The 26,785-nt window shown below is 45.1% G+C and overlaps 1 protein-coding gene across 1 annotated transcript in view; it reads right to left on the bottom strand.

Annotated features, from left to right (window-relative positions):
• Positions 1 to 14,254: 14,254 nt before the first annotated feature.
• Positions 14,255 to 26,785, bottom strand: part of CEBPZ (CCAAT enhancer binding protein zeta) — a 310,453-nt gene continuing 297,922 nt past the window's right edge. Inside the window, exons 14-15 of the mRNA XM_077486559.1 lie at positions 17,915 to 17,996; positions 14,255 to 14,397 (exon numbers count right to left, since the gene is read on the bottom strand). Of these exons, the coding sequence (XP_077342685.1) occupies positions 14,273 to 14,397; positions 17,915 to 17,996 (207 nt within the window). The 3' untranslated portion in view covers positions 14,255 to 14,272. The remainder of the gene's footprint in view (positions 14,398 to 17,914; positions 17,997 to 26,785) is intronic.

Raw genomic sequence — 26,785 nt, 5'->3', positions numbered from 1 at the left:
TTTAACATCTGAGCATTGTCAACTGGACAAGTCAGGTTTTTATTTACAGAGGATATAGCAGCATCAATTGCTGGAATTCCCCATTTTTTTTTTATAAAAGTCTTCCTCCATAGGATAAAGCATAGAAAAATTTTTGAGGGAAAAATAGAATTTTTTTAACTCACCGTAAAATCCTTTTCTCTGTAATTCACCGACCGACACAGCTCCTCTCTGTAACTAAATGGGTTGTATAGCCTGCCTTTAGGAGAAACTAGGCAAAATTGTTACACAATACACAGAACTTTAATCCCGCCCCTGGTGGGCGGACCCTGTGCTATCAACCCTTCCCACTGCTCCCAGCAGCTTCAGTATGTCAACAAGCAGTATAACATAGAAAAAAGGAGGGGTGGGTGCTGTGTCGGTCGGTAAATTACAGAGAAATTGATTTTACGGTGAGTACAAAAAATCTGATTTTCTCTTATATTCACTAACTGACACAGCTCCTCTCTGTAACTAAATGAGACGTTGTTAGAAGTTTTAAATGTTTATTGTGTGACTATTAGAAAAACAATAACCCTGAGACTAATTTTTAAAATGACTTCTGAGCACGTTGTTGTATTAACTTGTTGTATCGTTTTGTTTTAACTCCATAGTAAGTTGTAGGATTAGGTTTAACTATAGATAGTAGCATAAGATTGTAAAGGAAACCCTGATTAGCCAAAATAAAGTACCATCGTGTAGCAGGCACGCTATCTATGTTTCCTCAGTCAATAGAAGCGTAGAGGCTGTATTATTGTAGGTATTAGAAGGGGGAATATACATTCCTTTGTGTGATTCTTACTGCATCTTTTGGCTTGTAAGCTTCTCCCTGTTGTGTGACACATCAGAAATAAATTGTCTGCGTCTCAATACACCTGGAGTTTGACTGATCACAGGAGAAGAATATTCCTAACAGACATCCCCAAGCAGTGCCAAACGAGGGGTGGGAAAAAAAAACAGCATAAAAACTTCAACCACCATGGCAAGTGGGAACTAGTGAAACTAAACCCACACAAAACAGCAGTATGTGGAAAAACTCCATGCCATGGTTATGCAGTGATCTTCCTCTGTTTGCTTACCTCGCCTCATGTGTTCAGACTAAGAGGCCAGCCACTTCCACCTGGTGGTTTTTATAACCTCTCCTCTAAGCGTGGCTCCACCCCAGGCCCCATCAGGGAACCCTATAGTAACCTGTGCACTGTAAGCCAGCGGTGCTGATCAACCATTATGTATTCATTGTGTGTTTGGCTTCTTGTTTCCTGCTTGCCGTGTGTTATACGTTTATCTCTGTTACCGACCTTGGCGTGTTCTCAATGATTCCTGTCTGCCTGTGACCTTTTGCATGTTCCTGACCATCCCTGTCTGCCTGTGACCCTGAACCTTAGGCGTGTACTCTGTTGTTCCTGTCTGTGAGTTTCCCTGACCTCTGCTGTATCCCCTTACTATCCTTGTCGTTCCAGCCTGCTGCTTCCTTCTCCTGTAGTTCACTGTGAGCATGAGCTGTGAGACCCTAGGGGCCGCGACCTGGAGCCAGACTGCAGCGAAGTCAATCCACACCACTGGAGGCTCTGGCGAACACCCACTGGCTCTTAGACTCCGTGCCCTGGGGAATCTATGCTCCAGTTTCCATTGGGATCTGTGTTAGTGATCCTGTAGACCTGCGTCCTGAATCTCCCTGGGTACAATCCGCAGCAGTCAGTCCTAAGGTCCATTACCTAGCGGTGCACTTCCGACTCCTACGTAGTGCATCTGTCACCTGGTCTCAGGTGACCTGACAGTTTGATCAGCCATGGACCCAGCTGATGTGCCGCTATCCGCAGATGATCCATTGCAGGGCTTAGTTCGCAGACTTGAGACCCAAGAATCGCATCAGACCCGGGTAATGCGATTCCTTCAGGATTTGGCATCCCGTTTTGAACAGGTTCAGGCCTCATTAGGACCCCTGGTTCAACAACCTCAACTGCTATCTGCCGCTGCACCTATCGCATCAGTCGCAGCCACCCATTACAACTACCATCTTCAGCCCGTTTCTCTGGGGACTCCAAGGCTTGCAGGGGGTTCCTTAGCCAGTGCACAATTCATTTTGAACTTCAGCCCCAAAACTTCCTGTCCGATCGGGCGAAAGTAGCATATATTATATCCCTCCTGTCCAGCGAGGCGCTAGCTTGGGCTGCCCCTCTGTGGGAACTGAATGATCCAGTGGTTTCTAGCTTGTCCGATTTCTTGAAACTTTTTTTTAATTTCTTTGAAGAACCGGGCCATGTCTCCTCAGCTGCTAGCGCTTTTACGTCTCCGTCAAGAGTCCGCTTCTGTGGGACAGTATGCGCTTCAGTTCCGTATCCTCACAGCTGAATTGAGCTGGAATAACGAGGCCCTAGTTGCAACCTTTTTACGTGGCCTCTCTGATAGAGTGAAGGATGAATTAGCAGGAAAATCGTTTCCTGCTGATCTGGACAGTGTCATCACCTTGTGTAACCAGATCGATATTCGCTTTCAGGAGAGGGCCCTGGAAAAAAGATGCCAGCACTCCCCGTTCTTTAGGCAGCCTGAGCTTGGGGTTCCTCTTCCTGCCTACTCAAGGGTACCCTAAAAGGGAAACTTCCTGTTGCCACCATCTCAGTATCTTCTGCTCTTCCCACTGTATATAGTGATCTCAGGGATGTGTCCTGAAATAATCGGACTGATGCACTCTCTAGGTCATGTGGTACTCAGGATGAAGGGCCCACCTATGAACCCGAGTCGATCATTCACTCCAGTTTGCATAACCATTTACCTTTGCCTGTCCCTAATCTCCCTTTGACGCACAGCCAGGCTAACTTGTCTGCAAGTTCCACAGTCGCTATACCCTGTGATGCGATTAAGATGGTCGCTACACCTGACAATACTATTCAATCTGCCTCTGCACCAGTTATGCCAGTTCAGGCCATGCCCAATGAGCTTCTTGTTCAGGACCTTCTGTAACCTGGCCTCACCCTACTGCTACTATGTCCGTTCAAACCAGTTTAAGAGGCTCAATCCATCCTTTGGATAGACTGTCTCATTCGGCCAGGTGGGGTTTTCAATCTTTTTCTCAGGGCTCACTGCATTCTGTTTCAGCTATCCAGCTTGACTCTTGTGACATGTCACCTTCTAACCAATCTGACCTCAGGGATCCACTGACCTCTGCTCAGTCTGGTGATCCTGTGCTGGATTGTCCAGCTCATCTTTAAGGGTCTGGGGGACCCTGCTCAGACTCCTGATCTTCTCATGCCCTTACCCATTCCTAAAAGGCCTTTAATCCTCAAGCCCTCTCCCTACCTCTGAGGATAATCTAAAATACGAGGTTAGCCAAGTTTTCAATTTCCGGCTTCCGTAAAGGCATTCTTCAGTACCTCATACATTGGAAAGGGTTTAGCCCTGAGGAGAGGTCTTGGATCACTGCAGCTGAGGTCTTTGCGCCTCATCTGTTGAGGAGGTTCCATGCTTACCTCCCCTCATGTGTCCAGACTAAGAGGCCAGCCACTTCCACCTGGTGGTTTTTATAACCTCTCCTCTAAGCATGGCTCCACCCCAGGCCCTATCAGGGAACCCTATATTAACCTGTGCACTGCAAGCCAGCGGTGCTGATCAACTATTGTGTATTCATGGTGTTTGGCTTCCTGTTTCCTGCTTGCCGTGTGCAATACTTTGTCTCTGTTACCGACCTTGGTGTGTCCTCAACGATGCCTGTGACTTTGACCTTTTGCATGTTCCCAACCATCCCTGTCTTCCTGTGACCCTGAACCTTTGGCGTGTACTCTATTCCTGTCTGCAAGTTTCCCTGACCTCTGCTGTATGCCCTTACTATGCTTGTCGTTCGAGCCTGCTGCTTTTTTTCTCCTGTAGACTACTGTGAGCATGAGCTGTGAGACCCTAGGGGCCGCGACCTGGAGCTAGACTGCAGCGAAGTCCATCCTCACTACTGGAGGCTCTGGCAAACACCGGCTGGCTCTTAGACTCCGCGCCCTGGGGAATCTATGCTCCATCTACCATTGGGAATGGTATTTGTGATCCTGTAGACCTGTGTCCTGAATCTCCCTGAATCCGCAGCAGTCAGTCCTAAGGTCCACTACCGAGCGGTGCACTTCCGACTCCTACGGAGTGCATCTGTCACCTGGTCTCAGGTGACCTGACACTCCACCATATAACCGGGTATACTCAACAGGCGCAAACCCCAAGACCGCAACAGTGCGGAGGTAATGCAACAGAGCATTAACAAAACAGTACTGCGTTTTTAATCGAACAACCAGGAAAAAAACTCAATTGCAACTACACTTTTGTTTTGGCCTGCAAAACTTTGCGGCCAAAACCAGCATAAGCCGATGCACTGACGTCTACCTTGTAAACGTATGGACAGATGACCAGGTCGCCACTGCCTTACACAACTGAGCTACAGACGCTTTGTGTCGGAAGGCCCAAGACGTTCCGATTGCTCTTGTAGAGTGGGCCGTGACTGGAAAGGGGGGCACCTGCCCCTTCAAGGCGTAGGCTTGGACTACAATCTGTCTGATCCACCTGGAAATGGTGGTCGACGAGACTGCCATGCCTTTCTTAGGACCAGCCACTAAAACAAACAGTGAGTCTGACTTCCAAAAGGGAGCTGTGGCAGACAACTACACCTTCATAACCCTAACCACCTCGAGGGTGTGAAGGGCCACCTCCTTGGGGTGCTTTGGCTTAGGACACAACGATAGCAATACAATGTCCTCATTGATATGAAAAGCCGAAACCACTTTCGGTAGAAAGGACAGTTGCGGACGCAACACCACCTTATCCCTGTGGATGGCCAGATAAGGCGACTTGCAGGACAAGGCAGCCAATTCCAAAAACCCTCCTGGCTGATGTCATGGCCACTAGAAAAAACACTTTCTGTGAAAGGGTCAACAAGGTAATCTCCCTGATATTCTCAAACAGCGACTTCTGAAGCACCGACAACACCAGGTTCAAATCCCATGGAGGACGCAGCGGAGGGACTACATGTCGCACCCCCTGAACAAAGGTACTCACTAATGAGTGAGACACCAGGAGTCGCTGGAAAAAGGCAGCCAAAGCTGAAATTTGCCCCTTGATGGTGCTCAATACCAACTTCTGGTCTACACCTTGCTGAAGAAACAGCAGGATCCTGGATATAGAGAAAGAGCACGGATGCCACCCTTTCTCCTCACACATGGAGATATAGGCCTTCCAAGTACAATGGTATATCTTCCTGGAAGAAGATCTACGTGCCCTCAACATTGTTGGGATCACAGAGTCTGACAGACCCCGGTTCCTCAATACCTGGCTTTCAACAGCCATCCTGTTAAAGCCAGGGTGAAAGATTGGACCTTGAGATTAGAGGTCCTCCCGCAACGGCAGACGCCAGGGAGCGTCTGCCACCAGATGCACCAGGTCTGCGTACCAGGCCCGCTGAGGCCAATCTGGGGCATCCAGGACCACTGGGATCCCCTCGGCTTCCACTCTGCACAGCAGGCGTGGCAACAGTTTTAATGAAGGAAAGGTGTAGATCAGCTGGTACTGATCACCACGGAGCCACGAGCGTCTGCCCACAGACCTCTGGTCCTGGACACGAATCTCGGTACCTTCCGATTGAGATGGGAGGCCAATAGATCCACATCTGGTGTGCCCCACCTCAGGCAGAGCAGCCTGAACATCTGCGGATGCAATGACCATTCTTCTGGGTCCAGCATCTGTCAACTCAGATAGTCCGCCTGCCAATTTTCCACCTCCGGGATGTAAATGGCCGACAGGGCCGGTACATGTCGCTCTGCCCACCGAAAGTAAGCGAGCGAACTCTAGCAGCAGCTGAGCTTCTTGTTGCTCCTTGGTGATTTATGTATGCCACAGTCGTGGCGTTGTCTGACTGGATTCTGATCGGACACCCTTGAAGCCTCATCAACCATGTGTGGAGGCACAGCCTGATCGCTCTCCATTCGAGCAGATCGATCGGCAACTTGGATTCCTCCGCCGACCAGAGGCCCTGAGCCGACTGAATCCCAATCACTCCACCCCAGCCGGACAGACTGGCGTCCATAGCGATCACCGTCCATTTCAGAGGAAGGAACGATTTTCCGGACTGAATGGCCGAGGACCTTAACCACCAGATCAGGGAGTCCCTGACTGGTTGGCTCACCTGGATCTGTCGATCCAGGGACAACGAAGATTTGTCCCACTTAGCCAAAATCTCCCTCTGTAGGACTCTTGTGTGGAACTGGGCATAAGGTACCACCTCGAAGGAGGCAACCATGACCCCCAGTACTCGCATGCAAAAGTGGAGCGATGACCACTTGCGGCTCATCAGTAGTTTGACCGATCTGACAGTCATCAATTTGTCTGAGGGGAGAAAACCCCTCGCTTCCCTGGAGTCCAATAGTAAGCCTGGATAATTCAGACGCTGAGTCGGTACCACCACCAACTTCTTTAGGTTCAACAGCCGCCCAAATTCTTGCAGGGACTGCAAGGTGATCACCACATCCTCCTCTAATTCTGAGGTGGAAGAAGTCTCAGGAGGAGATCGTCTAGGTAACCCACAATTGCGATCCCGCGTTGTCTCAACAATGCCAATATTGGAGCCAGTACTTTGGTAAACTCGGGGGGCTGATGCCAGGCCAAAAGGAAGAGCCACAAACTGGTAGTGGGCTTCCCCGACTGCCAAACGCAGAAACTTTTGATGCCGAAGGCATATGGGTATGCGCAGGTAGGCATCCTGAATGTCCAAGGATGCCAGGAAGACCCCTTGATGGAGTGCAGCGACTACTGAGCGAACTGATTGCATTCTGAACCTCTGCACTTTTACAAAGTGATTGAGGGCTTTTAGGTCAAATATTGGACTTACCCCTTCCTTTTAAGGAACCACAGATTTGAGTAGAACCCTTGGAAGCGTTTCGGAACTGGTACAATCACCCCTGATTCAGCAAGTCCCTCACCGCCCCTAACAGTGTCTCCCGGTGAACCGGGGACACTGGTATGCTGGAGGAGAAGAATCTGTTTGGCGGCCAAAAGAGAAACTATCTTGTAACCTGTGGAAATCAGATCGCAGACCCATTGGTCTGATAACCGGGAGGTCCACCGGGCTGCAAACTTCCAAAGACGACCCCCCACCTTCATGCGGTAGCACTTTTGTTTGCATGCTTGTTGGGCTTGCAGTTCCAGGGACGCTTCTGACCATCCGTGGGCTTCCTGTCAGGCTGGGGGAGATTGCAGAAGCACCGGGCGGACGAAAAAGCCGCTTGTGAGCAGAAAAAGAGAGCCCTTGCCCGCGGCGTGGCTCCTTAGCCTTCCTGGCCTGTGGCAGTAGGGTACTCTTACCACCCGTGGCATTTTTAATAATGTCATCCAACGAGGCTCCAAAGAGCCGGTCGCCAAGGAAGGGAAGATCCATCAGGGCTTTCTTGGATGCCTGGTCAGCAGACCAGCATTTTAGCCAAATGAGGCGCCTCAGCACCACAGCTGACACTGAAGCCTTGGATAACAGGGGGAGAGTATCCAGGGCCGCGTCCCAAACGTACTTAAGGCCATGCACTATTTGGTCTGCTAGCTCTACGCAGATAGGGGAGGCATTCTGCTCTCCCAATTCGCAGTGCAAAAGTTTTGGCCACTCAGTCAGTGTCTGACACCAGTGCGGATGCCAGTACAGGTCGCACGGCTGACCCCCACAACCGTAAACAAGGAACGAGTCACCACCTCGGCCTTCCTGTCCATGGGATCCTTGAATGCAGGAGTCCCCTCAACCAGGATCGTGGTAACTTTATTTAACCTAGATACTGGGGGGTTCACGACCGGAGGAGCCGACCACTTTTTGAGAAGGCTTTCCTCAAAGGGGTAACGCACCACCAATATTTTGGGGACCGAAAAGGTAGGTTGTGGGCGACCCCATTCCTTGTAGATGAATTTGTCAAAATAAGTCAAATACGGGAACACCTTGGGTGAATGTGCTGGCTTGCGGGACCCAAAATGGACCGTACATCAGTATAAGGATCTGCTGGCTCCTGAATCTTCAGCGTATCACGCACAGCTGTGATAAGTGCTCCAACAAGCATCTTGTCGTGCCCGGATCCGGGCGGGGAATCATCCTCACTGTTCGAAAGGCCCTGGTCAGCCACGTCTGATAGGTCAGAGCAGGGGTCTCCAGCTGCAGCAGGGCCAGAGGCTGCATCAGAGCTCTCCCCAGAGGACAGGGAGGGGGGGCAGGGGCCTATTACATGCACCTTTCCTGCCACGTGCCGCCTCTATCTTAGCAACATAGGAGTCAAGGACCGCCATCAGGGTGTCCATGCGCACCGAGCTAACCGCAGGTGACCCGGTTGCTATAGCCTGGATTTCGGGGGAAGAAACACCAGTTTCTGAAGCCATGCTGACCCTAGCCTGTTTGCCACCTGCAAGGGGACTAAGGACAGTGAAGGTCCCACCCTCCTGCTGCCACTGCGTGGGGGGGGGGTACTTAGTGCTAGACTCATCACTCTGGGGCGTTCTGTGAAAGCCACAGCAGTGCCTGTAGTCCCACGGAGGTTCCCAGTTGCAGAGAGGAGAAAACTGTGTCAGCAACAAACAGCGGTGCAACAATCTGCAGAGCTAGCTTCAGCGTTCAGCAAAGAGCCATCCAGCATCCTGAACACACAGTGGACACAGGAAACAGCAAGTGAGAGCACATGTAATGCTGCCACAAGAGAACAGAGGTGAAAACATAACTCAGGCTCCAAGAAAACAGCCGCCAATGCAAGTAATAAGAAATCCTAAAGAAAATGGCTGCTGAAGCTCATCAGGGGAATATCAGCTTTCCCTCATCCAAGATGGCTGCCGGACAGCGCCATGCGGTGACAGAACAAAAAATGAAAATGTGCTGCCTGCTAACAGCCAGAACAACCTCCACAAACACCTTTTTGGGACCCCCAGACCTGGACCAGGGCCAACGCCAGCCGCACAGAGACCCCACAGGTGAGAAAACAGCGAACCCACACACACTGCCCGCAGCGCACGCAGCCACCCCCCTCGGAGGGGGGGGGGGAGGGGTGATAGGGACTTGGGAGAGAAGACCGGGAGGTGAGGTGGCCCCTGAATCGACCCCCCAGGGAATGTCAAGCTGCTCACCCCACCGAGGCCGGGAGAGCCGTACTTGCCAGTCCTGAAGAGCTGGGAGACATTCCATCACAGACCTACTCCTGCGCAGTTACAGGGTAGCTGTTGGCCCGGTATACTGTGATCCAGAAAGCAGTAGCCCGGTCATATTAGCTGCGGCCTGCTCGCGCTCGATGGCCGGACTGGGGAGACTATAAGGATATCATTAACCAGCCTGTCACCCAGCCGGCAGTTGAAAGATCCTGAGATCTTCTATCTTGCGCAAAAAGCAGAAAACCTGCAGCAAAAACCATGGACCGAGAGGCCCGCAGGGTTTCCTAGGTCATTCTCCTTGCTAGATAAAATAAAAACTGACGCTGCTGGGAGCAGTGGGAAGGGTTAATAGCACAGGGTCTGCCCCCCCCAGGGACGGTATTAAAGTTCTGTGTATTGTGTAACAATTTTGCCTAGCTTCTCCTAATGGCAGGCTATAAAACCCATTTAGTTACAGAGAGGAGCTGTGTCGGTCGGTGAAGAGAAAATTGTTTATCTGGATGCTCCCATTCAGAATACATAAGCTTCCTTAGCCCTGAATGGATAGGAAAAGAATGATGGCAGTGAAGAAGTAGAGCGGAGAAATCCAGTGAGATTGTACCAACAATCTTTCCTGTTGACCTGATATTTCTGTATCAGGTTCCTCATACGCAGAGACATTAGCCTCTTCCTGGTCCTTAGACTGCAAATCATCTTCTCTTGCTTTTCCCGCGCTGCTGACCCTATGGGGGATCCCAGGCAGAAACAGGCATGGCAAGGGGGGAGCTGGAAGCCGCCGAGTCCATTTGTGCCCTTTTTTTTTTAAATGGCACCCCCCCGCGAAGAGGGGGGGGGGGAAACAGACTGCACATGGGGCGTCCGGTGGGGAGAGGACCCCCCCCCCCCCCACACTGGCTTACCGGAGGACTCTGTGCAATTCAGGGGAGGAAGGACGTTCTTCTTCCTGGATCAAATTGTGGCTTTCTGAGTCACATAAGTGCTCAATATAGCCTCCAGTGGTGACTACATAGACATGACAACATTTACAAAAAGGAGACAATCATGAAAAAATGTCTTATGAAAGACCACTTACCTTACCCGCCGCAGGGTTTTCCGGTTGTAAACCAATAGACCCAATCTTCGCCCTTCACGGTGGGTTCGAATAAACCTTCAGGAGCTGGGGATCCTAGAGGAAACCCAATATCCTGGGCCTACAACAGCACCCTGCCAGTAAAAACTTTATGGCCTCATTACCAAAAAGTATTGGATCCTAGTATATAGGGAAGGCACTTTTTAATTTAGGGTGTGCCAGGGGCCAGCACCTGAAGATAGCCTATTAAACTCACATAGTAAGTAATATGGCTCTGTGTCCCATGAAGTACTGTAATAAATGAGGGATTCTGTTGAAACCAAACCACGGTCAGGTAGACCAACTAAAATTTCAACTGTCAGGGAAATTGTTTGGGATAAAACAAAAAACCCACAAATAACTTCAGGTGAAATACAGGACTCACTGAAAACATGTGGTGTGGCCGTTTCAAGATGCACTTGAAGAAAGATGGCTGCATGGCCGAGTCGCCAGAATAAAGCCATTACTACGCAAATGCCACAAAGTATCCTGCTTACAATATGCCAAAGAGCACTGAGACAAGCCTCAAACCACCTGGTACAAAGTCATTTGGAGTGATGAGACCAAAATTGAGCTTTTTGGCCACAACCATAAACGCTAAATATGGAGGAGTCGTCAACAGGGCTTATGATGAAAGGTATGGAGGTGGATCGCTGATGTTTTGAGGATGTGTGAGCTACAAAAGCACAGGGAATTTGGTCAAAATTGTTGGTAAGATGAACGCAGTATATGTTATCAAAAAATACTGGAGGAACATTTGCATTCATCAGCCAGGAAGCTGCACATGGGATGTACGTAGACATTACAACATGACAATGATCCAAAACACAAGGCCATTGGCTACAGCAGAAAAAAGTGAAGGTTCTGGAATGGCCATCTCAGTCTCCTGACCTCAATATCATTGAGCCATTTTGGGGAGATCTCCAACGGGCAGTTCATGCAAGACAGCCCAAGAATTTCCAGGAACTGGATGCTTTTTGCCAAGAGGAATGGGCAGCTTTACCATCTGAGACGATAAAGAGCCTCATCCACAAAAGACTTCAAGCTGTCATTGATGGGGGGGGGGCAATACACAGCATTAAGAACTGGGGTATGTAAACTTTTGACCAGGGTCATTTGGTAGTTTCTATTGCCATTATGATTTAATAAGAGTAAATGCAGCTGATTGATAATAAATGGCTTCAGCCAAATGCTAACCATGAGTGAAAGAAAAGTTTTTTGTGTAATTTATATTCTCTGAAAAATGGCCAAGAAATCATAAATTCTGTCAGGATATGTAAACTTATGAGCAAAACTGTATCAACCTTAATTTCCTCCACCTTGCCTGTGAGAGATGTGCTGCAGGAGGCAATTAGCTTGCAGGAGCTGGGAATGCTTCTGCTGCACCCACCTTCTGTGCCTCTGGTAACAGCACCGTTGCTCCTTGTGGAAGTGAGAGCGGTTAGTACCGTTCAGGATGATGCAGGATTCTGCGGGCGGCTGCCAAAGCTCTTCAGACATGTCCAGCCACGCCCCTGTTCTTCTATTTTTAAGGCGGCACAAACCATATCAATAGGAACTGATATGGTTAAGCATGGGAGCCACGGCAGCTGTCTGATGTTCCTCAAGGAAAGGTGTAGTACACTTTCAGCCTCTACATTCTAAGTGAACAGTCATAGCTACAAACTAGCACAGTTGTGGAGAAAGCTTCCCTGGATAAGGCTGCATAGGAGACCACACCTGTTGGAACCAAGTAGGACGCCAAAGAGCATATGGACCTCAAACGAGGGACATTAATACAAGCTCTCAGTGTCAGGTCCCTGAGGAGGACCACTGCAGGCTGCCCAGAATTGTTGAAGGATCATGAGCCGGATAAATCCAATACAGTGGGATTGCGCCTTCTTGCCCTTGGGATCTGTTGCACTGCTTGACAGAGAACAAGTAAAAATCTTGGGAAAGCAGAAGAGTTTCAAATGGCTGGAGGAGACCACCGCAGGCGCAAGCAAGGACTAAAGCTGTGTACACACAAGCTGAAAATCAGTCCAAAACTATCAAATTTGGAGGAACTGACAGAGCTTCAGCCCGTTTGTACAGCTCCTCGTCCAATAGAAGCCAGTCTCACAATTGGCTTCTGTCGAATGAGTATGCTGGGGTGGGAAGTCCCCCTGACAGAATACAATAGCTCACCTCACTAATATCAGATGTGTTAGTATGGCAATATGTACCCTTTTTTTGTTCAGCCTGCTGGGTTGAATGAGAAAACTTCCCATGTGTAACCAACAGAACAGGAGAAAAGGCAAAAAAAGAGTCTACCTTTGAAAAGAGTCTACCTGAGAAACTAAAAACAGAGTGACAAGTGCACATGACACTGCAGCTAGTGACTTAGCATTTAATTTCTCAGACTGTTTCTATGGAGACCAATATAAAGTAGTTGTAATAACGGTGCCCGATGGTTTTAATAAATGTGGTAGTTCTTTGCTGGGCCCACATGGCAGAATCATTAAAGCATATACAGAGGCTGTGTTTGGACCTGGAAAGTGCTCTACAGCCAACACAGAATAGCTGCATAAAAAGCCCAGTTTAGCAGCATGTAAAAGCCTCGATGGAAGAAAAAATCTCTAAAAAAATAAAAATGACTGGTAAAAAGCTAAACTTTTCAATGTAGAGAAATGGCAAACACCCCACAGCAAAATCCTTCTGTAGGTGGTACTAAAACCCAATTGTCTTTGAACAACTGAATCGTGTGTCTATTATTGAATTAATGAAATCAATCAATGGATCGATGGTTCTACTACTTCTGAAATCTCTGGCACTAATTATGCCCTTGTTCACACTGAAGGCGGGTTTGAAATTGTGTGAGTTCAGCTGAACGTGCACAATTTCAAACCCGCATTTTGGTGTGCGTTCAGGGGCGATTTGAAAGATACGCATGTGGGTTCATGCACAGATGTCTATTTAAATTGCCCCCAAAGTCGTCAAAAGTACAGCAGGAACTACTTTTGGAAATGTGTGCGCACTGATTGGGACAGTGCAGTTTCCGGCAATAGGCTGCGATTTTTGCCATGTCAAATCACTCCGATGTGAACAGGGGCTAAAGGATACATTCACCTTTTGAGAAAATAACTCACATATTTTTGCAGAAACAAAATGTGCATTAATTATTTTTTTTCTGCAGGAGCCTGGAAAGCATTGCACCAGTGACCAGTGGATCTGGGGTGCAATGTCAGACTTCTGCAGACAAGCCCTGCAACTTTTTACCCATACTTTTATGCAAGGTGTCCGTTTGAAAGCTGCAGGGCCTGTGAATGAACTATGAAAGCGCTCATCAGCGCCATAGCGGGTCATTCATAACTATAAGCCATCAGCCGCAGTGGCTAAAGGTGCTTGTATTTCATTCAATCACAGGAATTTGTGATGTGGTTGTGTGGGCTGAGGCTCCAACGGCCAAGCTCTTTTCTAAAAGTGATAGCGAGTGCAGAAAGAAGATTCCCCACCCGCTGTCACACTGAGTGGGAAATTAGGGTAACAGGCGGCAGGAGCATGTTACATATTCCACCACAAATATGGGTGGAACTGTAACATGTTCCAAAAGGTGGACTTGGTTTTTAAGTACTGCCTTTCAGCTCTGAATGCCTCTTGGACTCAGCAATCAAAGTACTGAAATCAGACGTGGGTCAGGCATCCTGCATTTCCAGATGGTGATCACCAAGGACAGTACAGGCCTCCTGTAATATAACTGTCACATGAGAACATGTATATACAAAAGTTCACAGACTTTACATGATATTTTAATAATCAAAACCATCACAAAATGTATAAAATATAAGGTATTGGAAAATGCAGAAATATAAATTACTCCTACGATGCTACAACATATTTTTGGTCATGTTATGTGGATTTTTCTCATGTTGGTTTGACATTGCACTCTGTTGTACCAATTTCCAACGTTCTGTGTTTAATGGCAATGTATATGTCAATTTTCTGCATTATAAATGCTTACATAAATAAAGGAATTACAAAAAGATATAAATTACAAAGTAAGTTTTATTTTATCTTTTTCTTTTGTAGCTTCTTTTGGGTAAATTTTCTTTTCTTCTGGATGATAGTTCTGGCATCTCTACCGTGAACCCATTTGTCTCTTTCTGCTTCCCATTTCAGTTGTTTAACACCTAGTTAAAGAATATACATAGCATAGCAGTGTGAATCTATTGTCAAAAACTATACATCTACAAATATTAATATCTAAATTGTAGTACCATGCCAAAGTTTATGTGTAAAGAACAAAACAATTAAACAAATTTTGGACAACAGCAATCAATGAGCTGCAGCAATGTGTGAAAATAGGTGTTATGCATTGTGGTGCAATGTATTCTTAACAGTACCCAAATTCTTTGATGCAGCACACCACAATGCACAGTAAAGCACCACCATTGTGGTACGCTGCAGTACAATAAATACTGCATGCACCTTTTCGGTGTGTTTTACAACCTATTCAAATGCATAGACTACCCCTATTACAACGCAATTTAACGTGTGTCTATCCCAGTATGAAAAAACACATAGCCAGAACTGCAACCTCAACCTCCTGTTTCAGCTCCTCAAAGCTCTACCAATTAAATGCAAGGAGACATCTGTAAAGTGCTTACACCAATCTAACGCTGGCTCATATTTTGCTCAACTGCAAGCTGTTTTTTATTTTAATTTTAACACAATCATTTTTTTATATACAATAAAAGCTTAATTAATATGAGCCAGCGTTGGTGTAGGCACTTACAGATACTCGTTTGGTTGTCTAGTTCCTGCCAGTCTTGACAGGAACAAACCAGGTTGTTGTTTTTTGATAGGCATGTAGCATATTTGACCAGAGTGACACTGCCTGCATTGGGTTAGCTATGTTTTGAAGAGATTTTCATTCAATTAATTATCTGAATATATACCAAAAAGTAAATAAAGAAAAGAGCATAAATATTGAATGAAAATCTCTTGAAAACATAGCTAACCCAATGCAGGCAGTGTCACTCTGGCCAAATATGCTACATGCCTATCAAAAAAACCTGGTTTGTTCCTGTCAAGACTGGCAGGAACTAGATGACCAAATGAGTATCACAAGCCATGTGCAGATAAAAAAAAAAAGTATAGAAAATGTATATTTAGAAAAATACACACTGTACCAAAGTTGCAAATAAGAAATGTAAACTACAACTAAATAATCTCCAGAGATATTAATGTAATATAATCTCAGAATATTGTGACATAAAAGACAAAATTACATAAAACACTATACATAAAACATAGCGTCCGGACGCTGAGAGTCTATGTGTGGGTGTCCCTGCCACATCAAATCGACATACTAGTGTAAAACATAAATATATTGAATAGGCAGGGGCATCCTCACATAGGTTCCCGGAAGACTCGAGCCTTTGGAGTACAGAGCGAGACAGGGGGGAAGGGAGAGGAAAAAAGGGGGATGGATTGACTAACAACCACTAATCCTATTCGCTAGTATAATCTCCAAATACACTGACAATTGTATGTCAGTGTTTGACGGCCAAGATGTACATATTGATGGTAGTTCACAGGACCAGCATGCAGCGGAGGTAAATATGGGTGTATGAGAGTCCAAAAAGGGACCAATGACCAAGACATCACACGCGTCACGTGACGCTGCTCTCCAGCTAGACCCCGGAAGCAAGTCCACGACGAGACTGCGGGTAGACGAGTGAAAGAAATTGCAGCATCCAACACTGGTATCCTAGCGCGGATATCAGACTGTGCAGGAGTGGACATACTTTGTGCTTTTGAATGCACAACAACCTGACAGATCCACATTACTGTTTATGGGACTTAAGGTAAGAGATTATAGTGGGCTTATCACTTCCTGGGGAACGCTCAATGGATATAACAACATGGATTGGATACTGTATGCCAATCTTCCATTATACATATTGTCTATTGTGGTGTGCTACATGAACACTATACAAGTTTAGCACCCTGTCAAACAATATAGCTATCCAGCATACTTGGAATAGCTATCCGGGAGGTGATATTAACAGTATTGGAGTACCCACCTACATGCGATCATAACATTGGTCCCTATTTGGACTCTCATACACCCATATATACCTCCACTGCATGCCGGTCCTTTGAACTACCATCAATATGTACATCTTGGCCATCAAACACTGACATACAATTGTCAGTATATTTGAGGGTTATACTAGCGAATAGGATTAGTGGTTATTATAGCCAGTCCACCCCCCTTTTTTTCCTCCCTCCCTTGCCCCCAGCTCTCTCTGTACTCCACAGGCTCGAGCCTTCCGGGGATCTATGTGAGGATGCCCCTGCCTATTCAATATATTTATGTTTTACACTAGTACGTTGATTTGACGTGGCAGAGACATCCACACAGACTCTCAGCGCCTGGACGCCCTGTTTTATGTTGTATAGTGTTTTGTCATTTTGTCTTTATTGTCGCAATATTCTGAGATTATATTACATTGATATCTCTGGAGATTATTTAGAGGTAGTCGTTTACATTTCTTATTTTCAATTTTGGTACAGTGTGTATTTTTCTAATTTTAAATGTAATAAATTTTCTATACTTTTTATCTTCACATGGCATGTTGTGACACTCATTTGGTCGTCTAGTTCCTGCCAGTCTTGACAGGAACAAACCATTTTTTTTTGATAGCGATGTAATTATCTGAATAACCTTATTCCAGAGCCAATTAAATGATGTGGCTCTGGAATATGGTTATGCATTAAAACTAACAAACTAAAAGGTCAGAAAGGACAGATCTTTATGTAATATTTTTTGGAAGTAGAACTCGTGTCTCTCATCCTTTATATTCTACCCTATCTCACACTGTCAAGTCTGCAGCATAAGTGGCTACAGCTGTCTGCCAGTTAAGTATAAAATTATCCTGCTGCTCTTAGTATCATTAATATGCCTTCTTGTCCAGAGAAGGAAATACTCAACTGCCTGTACATGGCACAGGAGATTAGAAGTTTAACTGTTTCAATACTGGGCACTTGTACCCACCACTCAGGCCAATTTTCAGCTTTTTACGCAGTCATGCAACACTGTAACCAAATAAAATTACTATAATTTTGTTTCACACAAATAGAGCTGGGTTTGTTATTTTATGCTAATAAAAATAAAAAGACCAAAAATGTCGAAGAAAAAAAAAAGTTTTTTTCCGAAAATTTTGTAAGTCATTTTTCTCCTTCGCTGTGCGCTGAAAGGCAGCCATGACTTGCATCACTAATGGCAACAAATCAGCATTACTAATAGGAACAAATTGGCATCACTAATGCGAACAAATTGACACCACTAATGGGCACTGCTGGGGCTGCAATGATAATCAGTGCCCTGATCATCTGTACAGTCTCCCCTGTGAGGAGATGCCGCTGATCGGCTTTCCCCTCCTCACACTGTCAGTGTGAGGAAAGGAAAGCCGATTACCGGCACTTCCTTGTTTACATGTGATCAGGCACAGCTAAAGAGCCACGTCATAGGCTGTTTAAAGATCAGGGCTGCGCCGTGTCTCAGAGACACAGCATGTCTGCAATCCTGTCTGCTCTGTAGACAAATGAGGATGTTAATAGGGCAGGGTATCTTCTACATCCTGTCCAAATATATTCACTTTATATCATCACATAAGTTGAACTGGAAAACATACTTACTTGCATTTTCCTTATTAGACATGGCATGTATGCCAATGTTGTCAAATTTTGAACCAGTGTTGTCATCCAGGATATCACCAAACTGAAAAAGAGAAAAATAATAATAAAAACAGATAGGGAATATGGGACCGAACAAAACAAATGCATTTAACCACTTCAATACAGGGCATTTATACACCCTTCCTTCTCAGACTAATTTTTAGCTTTCAGAGCTCTCACACTTTGAATGCCAATTACTCAGTCATGCAAAACTGTACCCAAACAAATTTTTTATCATTTTTTTCATACAAATAGAGTTTTCTTTTAGTGGTATTTAATCACCACTGGGTTTTTTATTTTTTGCGACATAAGTGAAAAAAGAGCAACATTTTTGAAAAAAACAACACACTTTTTTCGTTTCTATGATAAAATTTTGCAAAGAAGTCATTTTTGTTCATAAATTTGGGCCAAAATTTATACTGCTACATCTCTTTGGTAAAAATAACCAAAATTTGTGGATATTATTTAGTCTCTTTGAAAGTTATAGAGTCTACAAGCTATGGTGCAAATCATTGAAAATTGATCACATCTGATCACACCTGATACACTGACAGCCTATCTAATTTCTCGAGGCTCTGAAATGTCAGGAAAGTAAAAATACTCCCCAAATGACCCCCTTTTGAAAAGTAGACAGTCCTAGGTATTTAGTAAGAGGCATGATGAGTTTTTTGAAGTTTTAATTTTTTCCCACAATTCTTGGGAAAAAGAAGATTTTTTTTTGTTTTTTTACAAAATTGTCATAAGTTATTTCTCATACACAGCATAAGCATACTTCGAATTCAACCCCAAAATACATTCTGCAACTCTTCCCGAGTATGGGGATACCACATGTGTGGGAGTTTTACACAGGCTGGCCACACAGAGAGGTCCAACATGCAGGGAGCACTGTCAGGGGTTCTAGGAGCATGAATGACACCTCTAATTTCCTAACTACCTATTACATTGTGAAGGCCCTGGAGCACCAGGACAATGGAATTAACCACAAAATTACCCCATTTTGGAAAGCAAACACCCCGGCGTCTATTCTATGAGGCAAAATCAGTCTTTTGAACAGTTAACTTTTTTCCACAAGTCTTCGGAAAATGTGGAAAGAAAATGAAAACATTTTATTTTTTTCATAAAGTGGTCAGTTTCTAAGATATTGCTAACTCAAAGCATGTACATAGCAAAAATGACAGCCCAAAACACATTCTGCTACTCCTCCTGAGTATGGCGATACCACGTGTGAGACTTTTACACAGGCTGGCCATATACAGAGGCCCAACATTGAAGTAGTACCTTCAGGCATTCTAGGAGCATAAATTACACATTTTATTCCTACCTATCACACTTTTGAAGGTCCTGGAGCACCAGGACAATGGAATTACTCCCAAAATGACCCCATTTTGGAAAGCAAACACCTCACTGTGTATTCTATGAGGCATGGACTGCAAATAGGTACTCGGGGGCTCAGTTGGGCTGCGGCAGGTACTCAGTTGGGCTGCGGCAGGTACTCAGTTGGGCTGCGGCAGGTACTCAGTTGGGCTGCGGCAGGTACTTTGCTGGGTGGGGACAAGTACTTTGATGGCCGGTGACAGGTCCTCTTTACTGGGGGGGAGGGGGTAATCAGTGTGTGTTGGTGTTCACATTAAGCGGTAACGAGATGTTACCTCAATCTCCTTCTCACACACGATCCTGTGTGAGGGGGAGAACCTGGTAACATCTTGTTAACGCGGTTTGTCTACATTCTGTGACCGGCTGTGATTGGACACAGCCGGTCACGTGGTAAAGAGCCAATTTCATTGCTCTAATATCATTACTGCAATCGGGGTTGGGCCGTGTCAGGGTGACAAGCCGCAGTATTTATTTAAAATCCCACACTGGGCAAATTTTTTTTTATTCATTTTATTTTTTAAAGAGCCCTATCTACCACCCATCTCTAACCCATTCTATTGAGCTCGATGACCCACCCCCCCCCCCCCCAATACTTCTTATCTTGTGAAGCTAGAATTTCTAAAGCCCCATACACACGGTCGGACTTTTTGACAACAAACATGCAAATTAGCTGTTTTGGAGCAACATCCGACTGTGTGTACGCTCCATCGGACAAACTTTTTCTGTTTTCATCGGACTTTTGTTGGCTGTGCGAACGGACAAACTTTCTGGCAACAAAAGTCCGATGGAGCAAAGTCCTACCGTGTGTACGCAAAAGCATCGGACTTTTGTACAAGGTACAAACACGCATGCTCAGAACCATTGCAAACGATCAGACTACAATACAGAAGTTGACCAAAGGTGGCGCTGGAGTCATTGAACGTCCTCTTTTGAAGCGGCGTCAGTACGTTGTGACGTCATTACGTTCGTGTTTGTTGTCAAAAAGTCCGACCGTGTGTATGCAATACAAACTTGTGGACAACACACTTTGTACAAAAGTCCACGGAAAAGTTTGTACAAGTCCGACCGTGTGTATGGGGCTTTATTTAAATCCATTATCCAGGCCACTGCTGTTTCTGGATAAGGGGACTGCTGATCCAGCGCTGAGATGCCCCTGCAACTGCTGGTCCCTTACACTCCTCAGACGGAAAGCTGACCAGGGTAAATTTTCTGACACTAAATTCAAGGGCTATTGGAGAGAAGGCAGGATAATTACATGAGGTCGAGAGGGGCAACAGATGCAGGATCCAGGTAATTGGTAAAACTACATGGACTTGTGTCTTTTTTCAACCTGATTAACCATGTATACTAACTACTAAGGTTGACATCTCTGAGGTTTTTCCTAGTTGTTCAAGTGTTAAAGTTTTTTTTTTTTTTTTTTAAACACCCATCACTTAAATCAGCAAGGTGAAGGGGAAAATGTAAATTTGGCTAGTAAGATAAGATTTACATGGATGTGTGAACGGGGTGGAGGGGGTAGTATAACCTATCACATCTCATTCACAAGAAGGAGAGAAGCTGCAACACAAAAGAACCCCAACTATAGGGCAGGAAAGGGCTAGGTTGGAGGAGAACTTGTGTAACCCCAAATGCAGCAAGACATCCCTGGCATGATAGTACGCGCAAGTTTCAAGAAACTGGGGTTCCCAAGCAGGAGGCAAAATTCCTTGAACTCCTTTCAAGAAGGAATGAGACAAATAGACAAAGTGGATTTAAGGTTAAGTGGGGTTAGAGAAAAACATTCTTAATTAGGATACAGAGAGGAAAACCATGGAAAATCATTTTGCATATCCTCTAGAAAATAGAATGAAAGAAAAAGATCCAGAAAGCTACCTAGATCTAGAAGCTTTAGAGCAGTGGTTCTCAACTCCTGTCCTCAGGACCCACCAACAGGCCAGGTTTGCAAGATAAATACATCATAGGTGATATTATTTGCTGCTCAGTGATTGCAGTATTCTAGTCTGTATCTCCCCAAGGTAATAATTAAATTCTGGCCTGTTAGTGGGTCCTGAGGATAGGAGTTGAGAACCACTGCTTTAGAGGCTCCAAGGCTGCAGCTACTGAAGAAATTTATTAGGAGAAAAATGTATCTTGAAAGAGAATATGTGTAGCTTTTCTCTCCTAGGACAACAGCAAAATATGAGGCATTCTGGGAGTGGAGGGGTTATACTGAGCTGTCCTTAAAGCCTTGTTTACCAGTGTGAAATCTCCTTAACCACTTGCCGCCTGTCCATTGTCAAATGACGGTGGCAAAGTGGTTTCAAAATCCTGACTGGACGTCATAGACCGTCCTCAGGATTTTGAGCCGCTGCGCGCACCTGGGGGCGCACATCGCGACGATCGTTGTTGCGGGGTGTCACTGACACCTTGCAACTACGATCTCGGTAAAGAGTCTCCAACGGAGACTCTTTACCATGTAATCAGCCATGTCCAATCATGGCTGATCACAGTGTAAATAGGAAGAGCCGGTGATCGGCTTTTCCTCCTCACTCGCGTCTGACAGATGCGAGTAGAGGAGAGCCGATCGGCTGCTCCTCTGACGGGGGGTGGGTCTGTGATGATCGATCATCAGCGCAGCCCCCCCCCCCGAAGATATCAACACTGGACCACTAGGGATGCCACCAGACCACCAGGGATGGCCAGCACCAGGTATGCCACCCTAGACCACCAGGGATGCCAGTCAGTGCCCACAATGGATGCCAATCAGTGCCCACAATGGGCATCACTGATTGGCATGCATTATTGTTTGGCACTGATTGGCATCCATCAGTACAATACAATGCCGCCTATCAGTGCCCGTGCCGCCTATCAAGGCCCGTGCCAGCCATCAAGGCCCGTGCCAGCCATCAAGGCCCGTGCCAGCTATCAAGGCCCGTGCCAGCTATCTATGCCAATCTGTGCCAGCTATCCATGCCAATCTGTGCCAGCTATCCATGCCAATCTGTGCCAGCTATCAGTGCCACCTATCAGTGCCCATCAATGCCAGTCAGTGCCGCCCCACCAGTGTCCATCAGTGAAGGAGAAAACCTACTTATTTACAATGTTTTGAAACTGAAACAAAAAAAAAACCTTTTTTTTTTCTAAATTTTCAGTCTTTTTACATTTGTTTAGCAAAAAATTAAAACCGTAGAAGTGATCAAATACCACCAAAAGAAATTTCTATTTGTGGGAAAAAATGATAAAAATTTAATTTAGGTACAGTAGCATGACCGCGCAATTGTCATTCACATACAGGGCAGAAAGCTCAAAATTGGTCTGGGCAGGAAGGTGTTTAAGTGCCTGGTATTGAGGTGGTTAAAGCAGAGTTTCGATTAAAAAACCAAAAAATTTAATCGGACACTTACCTGTCCCAGGATCCAGCAATGCGGGGGAATGAAGCCCCGCTCGTTTTCCCCTCCTCTCTGCTGCGCCGGCATTGTGACTGTGGGCACTTGGCTGTTGCTTCACAGCCGGGCATGCACAGAGCGCGTGCGAGCCGCACGGCACGCTGTGACTGGCCGGGGCAATCATCTGGGACCTGTAACCTGTCCCAGATGATTGCCGAGCGGGGAGAAGGGGGGAAGAAGTGAACTGACTTTCGAAGCTGGAACCTTCTAAAAAGAGGGTCCCCCCCGACCAAAAGAAAATGACATGCCAAATGTGGCTTGTCAGGGGGTCACCTTCCCTTAAAGCGAAAGTTAAATTTTTGGGTGGAACTCCACTTTAAGATAGCAGCACCCACTTGTTTCAGAATACTTCCTCCTGTATCCTGCAATGTAGTTTGTTCTTTGTAACAATTCATAAAGTGAAAATGGATTTTACAACTATGATAAATAAAAAAAAAAAATTATGAATAATTGGTATGGAATTTTAAATTTTGTATATCTGAGGATTCATCAGAATGGACACAGTAAATACTCATGTCACATAGTCCAAACATATACTGCATGTATCGATACTAAAATCTGAAAGGTTATATAAAACAGTTGATATCAATATTCAAAACCCTAGGTGCTAAAGTGTCAGCTTCATAAATCCACCAAGTTTCTTTTTTGGCCAGCTGTCTCCTCCAATTACCACCCCTTCAGTGTTTTTTTTTTTTTTTTGATACCCCAAGATCTTTAGCATGGTGAATAGAAAAATGTTTGGATATGAATGGCCTTTGAAGCCATTTCATATATTACATAAATGTTCTCAAACATGTACACTTAATGGTTGGGAAGTACAGCCAATGTACTGAAGACAGAAAGGACACTATAATAAATGAAATATTCCTTCAGTTTTACAATAAAATCTCTGATTTGATAGTTTTTCTTTGTTGTGTGTACATCAAAACTCTTTTCTAAAAGAAGTATTGTATTGAACACGTCACCATTTTTCGAGGTAAATATATTTCTAAAGGTGTTATTGGCATGAAATTTTCACCACATGTTGGTATCAAAATACATACAAAGAAACCAAAACAATTCAGAAATTAAGTTCTTTGTAAAAAAAAAAAAAAAAAAAAAAAAAGGAATGACAGAGAAAAAATATTTAACATATGAAGAAAGGGAGGTGCAAAAAGACATGGAAAGCCCAGAAACCAGCTGAAATATATCAGTAATTCGAAAGCAATTATGGCCTTGTCAGGGCAAATTATCAGCTGGTTCAGTCTCAATTGATGGCCTATAAAAAGGTGTCTCATTACCAAGGTTTCACACAAGAAACATCTCATGATGGGTAAAAGAAGAGCTCTCTCAAGACCTTTGCAACCATATTGTTGCGAAACATACTGATGGCACTGGTTACAGAAGGATTTCTAAACTTCTGAAAGTTCCAGTGAGCACTGCTGGGGCCATAATCCAGAAGTGGAAAGAACCATAAACTGGCCATGACAGGTGCTTTGTGCAAGATTTCTGAAAGAGGAGTGAAATTATCAGAAGAGTTCCAAGAGCCAAGGAACACTTGTGGAAAGCTTTAGAATGCCCTGGAATAAGCAGGTAAAAATGTTTCAAAGAAAACAATAAGTAATGCACTCAACCGTCATGGCCTGTATGCACGCAAGACTCCATTGATGAAGAAAAAGCATGTTGAAGCTTGTTGCTGCACAACATTAAGGCTGCTTTCACACTGCAGCGGGAGCAGCGTCGGCGGTAAAGTGGCGCTATTTTTAGCGGCGCTTTACCGTCGTTTTAGCGGCGGTGTGCGGGGGCTAGCGGGGTGGTTTTAACCCCCGCTAGCGGCCGAAAAGGGGTTAAACCCGCCCGCAAAGCGCTGCTATAGCGGCGCTTTGCCGGCGGTATTGCCGCGGTGTCCCATTGATTTCAATGGGTAGGAGCGGTTGAGGAGCGGTGAATACACCGCTCCTTCACCGCTGCAAAGATGCGGCTAGCAGGACTTTCACCGTCCTGCCAGCGCATCGCTCCAGTGTGAAAGCCCTCCGGCTTTCACACTGGAGTTAAAGGGGCCGGTTTTTTTCAGGCGTTACACAGGCGCTATTTTTAGCGCTCTAACGCCTGAATACCGCCCCAGTGTGAAAGCAGCCTTAGACAAGCCTGTGAAATACTGTGAATATAATCTGGTCATAGACAGACCAAAATTAAATTTTTTGGATGCCATAATACACACCATATTTGAAGGTTAAATGGCACTGCACATCACCCCAAAAACACCATAACAGTGAAGTTTGGAAGTGGGAATATCATGGTGTGGGGCTGTTTTTCAGCATACGGTACAGACAAACTTCATATCTTTGAAGAAATTATGAATATAAATCTTGATAAAAATCCGCTGCCATCTGCCAAGATGATGAAGATGAAACAAGGGTGGACATTTCAGCAAGACGATGATCCCAAACACAAAGCCAAGGAAACTTTCAATTGGTTTGAAACAAGAAAGAAAATAAAGCTGCTAGAAAAGCCCAATCACCTGACTTGAATACAATAGAAAATCTAAGGAAAGAACTATACATCATATTATTTCAACTAAAATTTCTCCATCTTGCTCGGGAAGGGCTCGCACTCTTAAATTCTGGCGCCTGTTCTGGTTTTTGTGATCTTCTAATTTATATGCAAAGTCTCTCTGATTAGATTGCAATCTGTTTACTTGTGTATTTAATTCAACTATCTCTTTCGCCTGTCTTTCCGTTTTTTCTTCAGCTTCCTCTAATCTCCTCAGCAGAGGACTCATATCCATTCTAACATTAGATATTTCACTTTTTATTGCACTTTCCAATTTCTCAAACATTTTAAACATCTCCAATTTAGTAGGCATTTGGGATAGGCTTCTCTGTTCTTCTCTTGCACTTATTTCCGCTCTCTTTCCACTTCCTCACTTTCCTCATCTTCCTGGGTCCCTTTTTGTTTGGCTAACTCTCTCTTAGCTGATTTTGTCCCCTGGGATTTTTTTTTCCGTTCCTGGACTTTTAGGGTTTCCCTCCATATTTGTCAGATATTTCTGAATCATGCTTGGGCCTGCGCTTGTACTTAGGCTCTCCCTTGGGGTTTTTGGTTCAGTTGTTCTTTGAGGGGGGGGGGGGGGGGGATAGGGAGGGAGGTTGGAAATGGGTACCTGCTATCCAGAACCTCAAGAATAGAGACCCCAAAGAGAGAGAGAACAAAAAAGAGAAGAATGATGGAAGGAATAATTTGTTACGCATGACTACTGTTAATTTTTTGACAAATAACGTTAGAGAGTTAAATTCTCCAGCAAAGAGACATAAGGTATTACATGAGATTCAGCAGTATGGGGCAGGGATTATTTTTTTTTTTTTTTTTACAGGAGACCCACCTAAGTCAGGAGGCTAGAATTAGACTATATTCCCCACAATACCCAAACTGGTATTATGCCGATTCTAGCAAATAAAACAAAAGAGGTAGCTATAGGTCTGGGGAAGGAGATTCACTCCATTGTGGAGGATAGGTTGAGTGACCCGGAGGGAAGATACCTCTTCTTAAGGATTAAATTATGGGGAGTGGAGTATACTCTGGCCAACATATATAGCCCCAATAGAGGACCCACAATCTTTTTTAAGGAAATACTTAATAAACTTTGGGAGTTTAAGAGGTAGCTGGGGATTTGAATTTCTGTATGGACCCTGAACAAGACAGCACGTCCTGTGTACAGAGGATAAGAAATACACAGATGAAAGCAATAAAAGGTTTATTACATCAGCTTCAACTTGTGGACATATGGAGAATTCAACATCCGAAAATACAGGACTATTCATATTATTCCCCTGTACACGGGACATACACAAGGATAGACTACTGGTTGGTGGAGCATAGGTCATTAGATTTGGTGATATCTCTAATATAGAAATAAGATCTCTATCCGACCACTCACCAGTGGTAATAAAAATTAAGATTCCCGGGGGTTCAGAGACAAACATCTATTAGATTGTAAGCTCTTCTGAGCAGGGACCTCTTAATCCTCTTGTATTTTATTGTAACTGTATTGTCT

Source organism: Lithobates pipiens, unplaced genomic scaffold (assembly GCF_037356315.1).
Source record: "Lithobates pipiens isolate NorthernLeopardFrog02 unplaced genomic scaffold, aLitPip1_a1.2 Scaffold_18, whole genome shotgun sequence".
Lineage (NCBI taxonomy): Eukaryota > Metazoa > Chordata > Amphibia > Anura > Ranidae > Lithobates > Lithobates pipiens.
The sequence above is the reverse complement of the archived record's forward strand: the minus strand, read 5'-3'. Positions and strand labels throughout refer to the sequence as shown.